General features: G+C 50.4%; 1 protein-coding gene across 1 annotated transcript in view; it reads left to right on the plus strand.

The window, feature by feature from the left end:
* The first annotated feature begins 247 nt into the window (after positions 1-247).
* Positions 248-12,375, plus strand: part of LOC144248833 (olfactory receptor 14A16-like) — a 52,365-nt gene continuing 40,237 nt past the window's right edge. Inside the window, exon 1 of the mRNA XM_077790815.1 lies at positions 248-273. Coding sequence (XP_077646941.1) covers positions 248-273 — 26 coding nt within the window. The remainder of the gene's footprint in view (positions 274-12,375) is intronic.

Here is a 12,375-nt window from a genome sequence, read left to right on the forward strand (position 1 = left end):
TTCTGTTGTTGGTCTGTTAATGTTTGGGATTTATTTGTGTTTCCATCATAAATGACTTGTGGGAAGAGCAAGTCTTCCTCAAGGCATTTTATGTAGGGTTAACTTTGATTTCTGCTGAGTTTGTTTTGTCCAGTGTCCAGGGGATGCTCAAGGGGTCTCTGGTTTTGGTTTGGCCCTAATTTACTTCTGATTTGTCTTTATCACTTAAAAACACCTGAAAAATTACTAAAAAGAGTATTGACCAGACATGTCAGAAGTCCCACCATTTAAGAGGTATTTGAGGTGGAATTTACTGTTTGGGAACATATTCTGGAGGATTTGTGGGTTCTTGGGGGATATCTGGTAGTATTCTCCATATCTTTGCACTCCAAAACCCAAAGTGGATTTGTCTGTCACCTCAAAGTGACTCAATCCTACCTCAAAATGGCTGGTTCCCACCTCAGTCCCATGCTAAAATTGCTCAATTCCTCAGCCTCCAGAATGAGATGGGGTTGGAAGGTGATCGGGAGAAGTGAGATCCAAATTTGAGGGTGTGGGGTCAGGATTGTGTGGGGCTGGGTGGGTGTGATTTATTTTGATAATAAGTAAAACTATCAGAATTATTGATTTCTGTGCCATTCATTTTCTGTCAGTTCTGATTTGATTTTCAGAGTGCTGCCTTCTCAGCTGATTTTGTGACCTCCTGTCCCAGACTGAAAAGCAAGATGTGTTCTATTTGCCATCTGTATGGCAGTTGTCCTGTGTTAAGTGGGCAGTTTTTCCTTATCTCTTCCACAATCAATCCTCCCTCAGGACAGACATTTGCTGATAATGGGCTATTGAATGTCACTGCATGAATGATAAGAAATGTGGAGAGTTTTGTGGATGAATGGCTTCGTGAGAAAGGACATGACTACGTGCAGTTAGTGAAGCAGTAGCTGAAAATTGCATAGTGCAGCAATAGCAGATGTAGCAATAATATCTTATGTCCTTGGGTAAGCTGGTTCCCAACAGTAGAATGGTCAGCAAAAAGATAAATGTAAGGGAAAACAAAGCAAGCTCAGAAAGCTCCAAAGGCGGGGTTGACCTGTTTTTAATACACCAATGATGAGCCTAATTTTTGCAATATGCATGAGCTTCATTATAATGGGTATAACTGTACATGTGTGCTTGGAATAAACTGAGACTTGTTGACATTATAGAATGGACTTGTCTCCCGTCATTTTTCCACACCTTGGCACAGGAATCCAACAGGGAGGAAAATCCCCAGAGATCCCACAGGAGGAAGGGCTGCAAACCCAGCCCAGGGTGTTCTGAGGAGCAAAGACCCACCCTGGGCCAGGAAGGTGGGCAGAGCTTCAGCCAGAGCTCAGAGCCGGTGGTCCCTGATAAGCTTCATGATGGGGAGAAGCCCTACAAGTGCTCAGAGTGTGGGAAGAGCTTCAGGCAGAGCAACAATCTGAAACGACACCTGATGATCCACACCGGGGAATGGCCCTACAAGTGTGGGGAGTGTGGGAAGGGCTTCAGGTGCAGCTCTGCCCTTGTCACCCACCAATGCATCCACACTGGGGAGAGGCCCTACGAGTGTCCCGAGTGTCAGAAGAGGTTTCACACCAGCTCTGATATCCTCCTGCACCAGTGGATTCACACGGATGAGAGGCCCTTCCACTGCCCTGACTGTGGGAAGGGCTTCAAGCGCAACTCCACTCTCGTCACCCACCGGCACATCCACACTGGGGAGAGGCCCTACAAGTGTGAGGAATGTGGGAAGAGCTTCAGGACAAGATCCCACTTGATCTGCCACCAGATCACCCACACTGGGGAAAGGCCATATAAGTGTGAGCAATGTGGGAAGGGCTTCAGCCAGAGGTCCAACCTGAACATCCACCAGAGGATCCACCCTGGGGAGAGGCTCTATGAGTGTCCTGAGTGTCAGAAGAAGTTTAAGACCAGCTCAAATCTCCTCTGCCATCAGTGGATTCACACAGAGGAGAGGCCCTTCCGCTGCCCCGACTGCGGGAAGAGCTTCAAGTGCAACTCCACCCTTGTCAAGCACCGGCGCATCCACACTGGGGAGAGGCCCTACGAGTGTCCCCGGTGTGGGAAGAGCTTCACCCAGAGCTCTCACTTGACCAAACAGCAACGGAGGCACTAGTAAGGGAAGCCCTGTGAGTCCCCCAACTGCATGAAGAGCTTTGTACACTGCTCCAGCCTTACCCCCATGGGAAGACCCATTTTGGGCACAGGCCTGTTGACCCACATTCCCTGTGATCCATGTTGGTAAGACATCTGACTGGTTATCTTTTTGGTTTGGCCCTAATGTTCTTTTGATTTTTCCTTATCAAATAAAACACCTGAAATAGGACTGAAAAGAAAGTAATTATTCAGAGATTTCCAAAGTCCAACCCTTTAACAGGTATTTGAGAAGGAATTTATACTTTGGGCACATATTCTGGAGGATTTTTGGGTTCTTGGGGGATTTCAGGCAGTGTTGTCCATATCTTTGCACTCCTGAAGTCAAGATGGATTGATCTGTCACCTCAAAATGACTCCGTCTCACTGAAAAAACCAAATTTTACCACAAAAGGTTACAATCCCACCTCAAAATGGCTTGTTTCCACCTCAAAAAATTCTAACCCATGACAAAATATCCAATTCCACAGCCTCCAGGGTGAGATGGGGTAGGAGGGAAATTAGGAAAAGTGGGATCCAAATTTAAATGGTGTGGGATCATGATTGTGTGCAGCTGGATGTATGGGATATATTTTGATAGTAAATAAAACTTTCAGAATTATTGATTTCTGTCCCATTAATTTTCAGTCAGTTTTGTTTGGCTTTTCAGAGTGCCACCTTCTCAGTTGATTGTGTTTGTGTCCTCCTTTCACTCCCACCTCTCTTTGCATATTCAGTTTCTCTCTCAGGGCCTCCCTTGACCCAGGGCAGCTCCCACCAAAGACCCTGCCCTGATTTAATTCCCAATCCATGAGCTACAACAACCATGGGTGAAGTTAGGAAGGCTGGCAGTGAAATGTCACTCTAAGATCTTGCTCCACTCAGCTTCTGGCTCTTCCATAAGAGCTTTGCCTTCAAGGGCAGGAACATCTTTTCCTGGCTGGGAACTGGAATTCCAGCCCCTGGGAGTGTGTGCCATGGATCCCAGAGGGGCATTCCTGAGGCTCCCAGGGTGCTGCTCCTGCCGTGCCTCCCAAGGAGCTGTGCAGGGCAGGGGACAAGGTGCAGCAGCTGTGTTGGTTCTGCAGTGCCACAACAGCCCCTGGTTCCAGGAGTTTCCACACTGCCAAAAGCGATTCCTGGGTTCCATGATGCCCTGCTGTGTCCCCATGGATATTTGGTGCCATGAAGTTCTTCGGTGTCACAATGGCCACCTCACTCCATGAGCTTCCACAATGTCCAACTGGGCTCCTTGGATGGGCAGTGTCACCATGGGCCATTGGCTCCATGCAGCCCTGCTGGGTCACCATGGACTTCTTGGTTCCATGGGACCCCAGGGTCACAATTGACTCCTTGCTTCCACATCACCCCTTAAGTGCCAAAATGGCCCCTTCGTTCCATGGGGAACACAAAAGATTTATAGAAACATTGAGGAAATCCTGCTCAACACAGCTGGGAATATCTGCCTGCATTCTAAAAAGAGGTTAAAAGTGAGGATGGCACCAGCAGCTTCCATCTGCAACAGAGATCCAGGAAAAGGACAGGGACAGAGAATTCAGCTGGGAGACTCAGAGAATTCTGCTTCCAGAGATCATTTCTGGTCACACTGTCCTTTGTAGAAAGGTGACACCATTCCAGGCAGCCTGTACTGAGCAGGTGGTTCCTGAGTGGGGTTTGTTGTTCAGGAAACCTGATCATGCTTTTCCATTCTTTCCTTCCCAACAGGAAAACTTCTCCTGGCCCTGTGTGCAGGCAGAGCCCTGAGGAGAGCAGGTGGGACACGGTGCAATGGGCTGGGACATGGAGCTGCAGAGCTCAGGGACAAGGTTCTGCTGCAGGGCACAGGGATGTCAGTGCCAGGTGGGCGATGTCAGACATGGTGAGGCTGGGGGTGAGGAGCAGCTTGTCCAAACAGGGTCAGCCCTCAGGGGGCTCATTCTTCTACATGCCCAGACCTCCTAAGGGGAACTTTAGCGTCAAGATCACCTGGGGAATACTTCTAACAGCTCTTCTCTGAATTGGGAAATAAAAAAATATTACATTGATAAAAGAAAAGAAGTCATGAGGTGAACTTGGAAATCTTCCTCCTTAACAGAACTCCAAACTGGCTTCAATCAGCCGCACAAGCCCTGGAGACCTGAAGACGATTGAAGGAAGACAAAGCGTCCCTGAGGGTTTTCTTTGTTTTGATGATCCCCACGGTGGATTCGAGCCCCTGTCCAGGATCATGAGGCACTGAGAGAAGGCTGAAGAAACTGCTCAAGGAGTCAGAAGCAAAACTCCAAGTCCCTTGGAGCATCACTGGGTCCCACTGAGGACAGGGACTGCCAAAGGCTACCAGGGACTGGTGAGAGCAGATCCTTGAGACCAGGGTTGCAGGGAGCCCAAGGCTCAGAGCAGGGAACTGCAATGCTGAGCAAGGCCTGGCCTGGCTGGGGGAAGCAGAAAGGCCAAGCCCTGAGCCCAGCCTGGCACAGCAGGGCCTGTCCCTCACGGGAGGCTCAGGGCTGTTTGTGGGGCAGGGGGATGTGAGGGGCAGCAAGGACAAATGTCACAAATCTGTGTGACCCTGCAGATCATCATGGAACCAAGGGGCCAGTGTGACACTGTGGGAAGTTATGGAATCAAGGGGATCATTGTGGCACTGTTGGGCCCATGGAACCAAGGGGCCATGGTGACACTGTGCTGCCTCATGGAATCAAGGAGCCATTGAGAACTCAGAGACCCCAAGGAACCAAGGGTCCATGGTGACCTTGTGCAGCCGCAGTGTCACAGAGGAGCCGTTGTGACACAGCGAGGACACACGGAGCCGAGGGGCCATTGTGACATATCAGGGCTTCGTGGAACCACAAAGCCATTGTGACATTGCAAGGCCTCATGGAAGCACGGGGCCATTGTGACACTGCAGAAGCAAGGGGAACATTGTGACACTCCAGAGCCTCATGGAACCAAGGACACCATTGTGACACTGTGTGGTGCCAAGAAACCAAGGGAACATGGAACAGGTCTGGCTAGCTGGGCCTCCTGGGGACCACCTGACAGGTCTGGCTGACCTTGGCATGTCAAGGGCTGCTTCTCATCTGCCCCTGAAGCACTGGGGTGTAGGCCTGATTTTTTAAGATTTTCTAAAACCTTCTGAGTTTACATTCTTGTAGCAAAATTTCTCACACAACTTTCTGTAAATAACTTATTGCTTTGCATTCCTTCATAGAGGAGGAGAAATTTGATGGATGGTAGTTTTGTCCAGTGTCATTGGAGAGGTGGTACTTTCATCCTCCAATCCACTGTCACCTTTGGAAAACTATAAATGTTGGAGTCAGAAATAAACTTCCTTTATTTTACCATCACAAACGCAAAGGTGACTGTCATGTTTTCTCATGTCCCATAGTGACACTGGGGCTCTGGGCTTTCCTTCCTATGGGAGAGAACTATTCTTCTCCTCCAGGGGTCTATAGCCAAAACTGGAATTCCTCCTCCAAACTTCCTTATCTTGCAAGGATTGTTTATAGATGAAATCTGCCAGGAGAGACAGATCTGGCTGCCTTGGCTACCCACAGGCCACCTCTTATTTGCCTTTCAAACAGTGGGACCATGTGCTTTTCTTTATTATGGGAAAAAAACATCCATCTCAACCAGGTACCCATGGCCAAAATTGGGCATCTGCCTCCAGAATTCCCTATATCCAAGGATAGCTCCCTGACAGAAGCTGCCAGGACTGAGAAGTCTGGCTGGCCTTGGCTTCCTGATGGCTGGCACTCATGTGCCTCTGAAACACTGAGGCTCTGTGCTTTCCTTCCTAATGAAAAGAATTCATCTTCCTGTCCAGGTGTCCATGGCTAAAACTGAGATTCCACCTCCAAAATGCCCTATGTCCAAGGATAGTCCCTAGATGAAAGTTGTCAGGAGAGATAGGTCTGGCTGGCTTGGCCTAAGGCTGGCCACATCTCATCTTCTTCTACAACACTTGGATTTTGTGCTTTTCTTTCCTGTAGGAAGAAAAAATCCATCCTGAGCAGGCGTCCATGGCCAAAACTGGGATTCCACCTCCAAAACTCTGTACATCCATTGATTGCTCCCAGTGAAATCTGCCAGGACAGACAGATCTGGCTGCCCTTGGCCTCTTGGGGATGCCTCTCACCTGCTTTCAAAATGCTGGGGTCAGTGGTTTCCTTCCAATGAAAAAGAACCATCCTTCTTCTCAAGGTGTTCATGGTCAAAATTGAGATTCTTTCTCCCAAATTCCATATATCCAAGGATCTCTCACATGACAAAAACTGCCAGGACAAACAGGTCTGTCTGGCTTGGCCTCTCAAGAGCCACCTCTCTTCACTTCTGCCTTTGAAACACTGGGGCTCTGTCCTTTCCTTCCTATGGAAAAGAACTGTCCTTCTTATCTACGCAGAAATGGCTGAAACTGGGGTTCCACTTCCCAAATTCACTATATCCAAGGGTTGCTTTCAGACAAAAGCTACCAGGACAGAGAAGTCGGGCTGCCTTAGGCCTCTGATAGCCGCCATTTATCTGCCCCTCAGGCACCGGTGTTCTGTGCTTTTCTTCCTATGGAAGAACCATCCTTCTACTACAGGTGTCCATGTCTGAAATTGGGATTCCACCTATAAAATTCCCTATATCCAAGGGTTGCTCCCAGACAAAATCTGCCAGTGCTGTCAAGTCTGGCTGGCCTTGGCCTCTGGTGGCTGCCCCTGCCACACCGGGTCTCGGTTCTTTCCTTCCCATGGAGATCACTGTGACACTGTGGGCACCTCATGGAACCAAGGGGATCATTGTGGCACCACTGGAGCCCATGGAACCAAGGGGCCATGGTGACACCGTGGGGCTTCATGGGCCCAGAGACCATTATGACTCTGTGGGGCCTGATGGAACCATGGAGACCATTCCAACCCTTCAGGGCCCCGTGTCACCAAGGGGGCCTTGTGACACCTCAGAGCCTCCTGGAAGCAAGGGAGCCCATGGAAGCGAGGGAACATGGAACAGATCTGGCTGGCTTGGCCTCCCAGGGGCCACCTGACAGGTCTGGCTGATGTTGGAATGCCAAGGGCTGCTTCTCATCAGCTCCTGAAGCAAAGGGGCTATGTGCTTTCCTTGCTATAGAAAAGAACTGTCTGTGTTCAGATGCCCATTGCCAAAACTGGTTCTCTCCCTAAACAATTTCCTGTATGCAAGGTTATGTCTTAGGAAAGAACAGCCAGCTCTGGCTGCCCTTTCACTGTGGTGGTCACCTTTCATCTGTCCCTGAAACACTGGGGCTCTGTTCCTTCATTCCTGTGGAAAAGAAATGGTCTTGTCCATGGTCCATGGCCAAAATTAGAATGTGGCCTCCTAAAGTCTGTATATCCAAGGATTGCTCCCAGACAAAAGTGGCCAGGACAGACAGGATGGGTTAGCCCCGTCCTCTGGTAATTTTCACAGACCATGAGCTTAATATTTTTATTAGAAAACACCTTGCAGAGGGCCCAGGGATCTCCCAATGTGAGGTTTTGGGGGCTTGGGCACATGACCACTACATATGGACAAGTTAGAGATGAGAAAGCCTGGCTGGGTCTCTCTCCCTTCTGGCCCCACAGAGGTGCCGAGGCCGGCCCAGCCCCGTCTCGGCCGTGGGGCCGGGCGGCTCCTGCCGTGGGGCCGGGCCCCTTCCCAGGGAGCCGCCAGGCGCCATCGGCTGCCGGGCAGGGCAGGGGAGGCCGCGGGGCCGAGGCCGGGCCATGGCTGCGGGTGCTGACATCTGGCCCTGCCGAGCCCTGCCCCGCCGCCAGCCCGGGCCCGGCCAGGATCCGCCGGGCCCCAGGAGCAGCCCCGGGCCGGGCCGGCTCGGCCAAGGCTCTGCCGCCCTTGGGCTTCGCCTGCAGCCGGCGGGCAGGGCAGGAGAAGCCATCGGCCCCGGCCGTGCTGCTGCTGGGCTCTGGCCTGGCTGCTGAGATCCTGGCCCTGCCCCAGCGCGGCCCAGCCTGACACAGCCCCAGCGCAGCCGCTGCAGAAACCTCCATGGCAAAACAGCTCCGGCCGCAAGCACCGAGCCCGGCCGGGCTCACGGAACCATCTGCAGCCCCGGGAGATATTGACTCTGCCAGTGCTGCCATCCTCCCTCCAGTGAGAGAAAAGGACACAGGGCAGGCACACAGAGGAGCAACATGAACACACCGAGGGCAGGGAAGAGGAAGTTGAGTCCCAGATGGGAGGGATGAGGAGATGCCTTGATCTTGGGGCTGGAATCCTCTGCTAAAGCTATGGAGAAGGATGTCATTGATACATCAGACTCTCTTTTTCCTTCTAAGGCATTCAAAAGTATGGGGAGATGACTTGTTTCAGCAAAGGCCTACACGGTAAAGTGAGCAAATGTTGAAGTAGCTGTGATCCCATGAGAAGTTTTAACAGAGAAAAATAGAGAAAACTGATGAGAGCCTGTGCCCTCAGGGAGAGATGACCTCTGTTCCCAGAAATGAAGATGATTTCAGAAATAGATGAAAAGAACTTTTTCTCTTAAACAGCTCATCTTTAACCTAATATCCCATAAGGTAACATGGGCTATAAACACAGCTGTGGGAAAAGCTGTGAAAAATAGGAGGGACTTCATAATTGCAGATTTTTCCAGTCAGCTGTTATTCACAGAAATGAAAAGTCATAAGATAACTGTTTCATTGTGGATAAGTCTCCGTAACATTAATAAAAGGAACTTCTCTCCCTGTTAGCTGACAGAAAATTTTACATTTTGTCTCTTTACATTGTCAGGTTGTATGGAGAGGGGAAGTGTTCTGAAAATTTTGTTCAGATTCTTATTACTCTTTCATTTAGTTTCTCTTAACAAACTTTTCTTTAGAAGTTTAAACTTTTCTTTTAAACTTCTGAGCCTGCTTTGCCTTTCTCCTAATCCTATCTCACAGCAGGAAATGATTAAGTATACTCTAGTGAGTGCACTGGTAATCAAGCAACACTGAACCTGCCACACTAATTAATGCACTGGCCAAGAAATCTCAAATTGACAAACCAAAATCACTACAGAAACTTCCTGATAAACTGCACTAGAGCAGAGGGAAATCAAGGCAGGGCCATGGTTTGTCAGGACTTCCTTGATCCTAATGAACCCTGTTATGCATTTGGAGCTGAGACCTGGAACCTCAGCGCCTGAGAGGAGATTGCACAAAACTTTCCAGGAGTCAGGGTCAAGAGGAAACACCCAAGTGTGTCTCAAACCATTTATGGAACCCACTGAGGTCCATCCCCAACACAAGCTCCTCATGGATTCCTTGGAGGAGAGAACTGGAGGCCAGGATGGCACAAAAACCTCTCAGATACAGTCAGTCTGGAAAGGAAAATCCAAAGTTCCTTAAAAACCTTGAGTTCCTCAAAGTATTAATGAGCCCCACTGAGTGTCAGTAAAAAGTTCTTAAGCAACTCATTAAAGCAGATAACTGGGGCCAGGATTGCACAAACCTCTCACAGAGTTGGTTTCAAAAGGGAAACACCAAGTACATTAAAATAACTGAAGTACTTTGAAGCATTAATGGGCCCCACTGAATGTTGTTCCTGACAAAGCCTCTCTAGGGACTAATTACAGCAGATAATTGGAGTCCATGATTGCAGAAACCTCTCAGAAACTCCAAGGCAAAAGCAAAAGCCAAAGTCCTTTCAAAAACCTGCAGTCCCTGGGAGCATGAAGGAGCCCCCAGAGCCATTCCTGACCAAGGCTCCCCAGGGACTCCTTCCAGCAGATCCTTGAGGCCACTGGGATGTGGGCATGGGGGGGATGCTGAGGGCAGGACCAGGGGCTGACAGTGCCCAGCCTGGCTGGGGCTGTGCCAGGAGGCCCCAGGGCCTCAGGACAAGGTGTCTCCTCACAGCCCTTGGTGGCACAGACCCTGCTGTGCCCCAGGGCACCAAGACTTGGCTTCTCTTTGTCCCCACCTGGCATCAGTGCCTCCAGTTCTCTGCTCTGCCTGGGGCCTGGGGACACTTTGTCAGTCGTGTCCCTCAGTGGGACCCATTAAAAGTCCAAGAAACTTTGGAGTTGGATTGTGACTTGGAGTTCTGGAGAGGTTTCTGCAGCTCCCTCTCAGGGCCTGATGTTCAGGGCTGAGCACAAAGCCCCAGAGGTTCATTAAAGTCCTTGTGCTGTGTCTGTGCTGCTGAGCTGGGCCGAGCTCCTGGCACAGAGGGTGATCCTGGTAACCAAGCAGAGCTTCAGAAGCACATTTCTCTTGCTGAGCAGCTCTTCTGCCAGCCCAGCAGGGCTGGGGCACTGCCTGCAGCCAGCCCGGGCACAGCACAGAGGCACAGAGAGCTTCAATCAGTCAGGGCTGGGAAGGGGCTGAGAAGTGCCTGGGGCAGAATCACTTCCAGCCCTTGGTACAGGAACCTCTGGCTGCAGGACAATGCAGCTGCAGCTCCTGGAGTGATCTCCTAAAGCTGGAACATGCCAATGCCCACAGACCCTGTGAGTGCATTCTCTGCTCATCTCCTGTGCAGAGCAGCCAGGGGTGCCCAGGGCTGTCCTGCAGAGCAGGGTCCTGCAGCCCAGGGCGCTGTGCTGGGCCAGGGACTCTGCTGCCTGCCAGGGACAGCTCTCAGCCGGCCCTGGAGCTGCTCCCAGCGCTGGCCAGGAGCTGTGGGGGGAAGGAGCCACCCTGAGCAGGGCAGGTGCTGCTGCTGAGAGGGGCTGGCTGGGGCAGGGCTGCTCCCAGCTCCAGACCAGCCTGGGCACAGCTCTGGAGGACACTTCCCAAAGGTAAGCCTGGGATTGCTGTAAAGATCAGGAGCTTTCCAGATGGTGTTTTCAATTTCGTTGTTGGAGAAGGATGGGAAGGTTGGGGTGATGACAAAAACTGTTCTGCTTTTTATATATTTTTCATATATTCATAGCTCTGCAAATTACTATGATTTAGTTATAAAACTATAATCCTTACATAACTCTATTAAACTGTTAAGTGGCTCTTCTAAACTACTATTATGTACTTATATAATTGGAATCCTTAGCTGTGTCTACTATGTTTTCTTCCTATCTCTCAGATTTTACACCAATAAGCTGACTGTCTAAATACATTCCTGAAATACTGTATAGTCTAATTAGGAGGGAGTGGATCTACAAGAACAGCATTTGGTTTTTGACCAGAATATGAGCAGTCATAACAAAAAGTGAGGCAAAGAAGCCCTTTGACCTACTCCAATGGGTTGATCCAGGGGTGTGTAACTTGGGCAACTGAATCTCCTATTGGATGTTCCTGTTAAATATCCTAATTGATTAACCTTAATAATTGTTGAAATCAGTGGCTGGGTGTGCCCCATCCCCACTGGGACACCTGGAACCTTCCAATAAAAGTCTGTTTTTTTCTTTAATGTTGTAACACTCTTGCAAGTGCTTTTTTTCTCTTTTAATTGTAGATAACAGGGGGATGAGAGAAGCAGAACAGGAATTGTAGTCCCAGAATCACAGAATATTCTAAATTGAAACGGACACACAGGATCATCAAAGTCATGTTTGAACATTTACAGAGACTCCAGAACGGTGACTTTGGCTGGTCAGTGTCTCTGCTGGGAGCCTCCCAAAGGGCCTTCAGCCACTCCTCAGCCCTGGGCAGCAGCAGCATCACCTCTGCAGGGCCCAGCAGGGCTCTCCTGAGCTGCCCTTGCCCAGCTGCACACAGAGCCTGCCCCAGCCAGGGCCCTGCACACAGGCAGGTTTCTGTAGGGCCGGGCCGAGGGCACACAGGGTGGGATGGGCTCTGTGAGCGCTGGCAGGGACAAGGCACCTCTCAGGAGGGGATGTCCAGGCCCAGGGAGATGCTCAGGGAAGCAGAGGGGGCTGAGCAGAGCAGTGCTGGGGGAACAAGCCCATCCAGCCCCTCACCTTCCTTCAGCCACAGGGAATCCTTTACCTCTCACAGCTCTCAGTGGCCAATTCTTAGTGCAGCAGGAATGCTAGGGAGTTCTGACCTCAGAAGGCCAGCAATGATGTGTGGGTAGGAAAACAATTCCTTAAACCAACTCCTGACATCTGTTTTGTTTCCCTTAGAAGTATGAGTGCAGATGGTATCAAGCCTCTCTGCAATAGGAATTACTCCCCTAATAAATCCTGAATATCCAGCCTTGTCCCTCTGCCACATGGCCACAAACACAGGGCAGCAGGACAAGGATGGCTCCTCGAGAGCCCCCATGCACAGCCCTGGCTGCTTCTGGCACATTCAGCCAGCACAACCGGAGCTCAGG

The sequence above is a fragment of the Lonchura striata genome, unplaced genomic scaffold, assembly GCF_046129695.1.
Source record: "Lonchura striata isolate bLonStr1 unplaced genomic scaffold, bLonStr1.mat Scaffold_92, whole genome shotgun sequence".
Taxonomy (NCBI): Eukaryota; Metazoa; Chordata; class Aves; order Passeriformes; family Estrildidae; genus Lonchura; species Lonchura striata.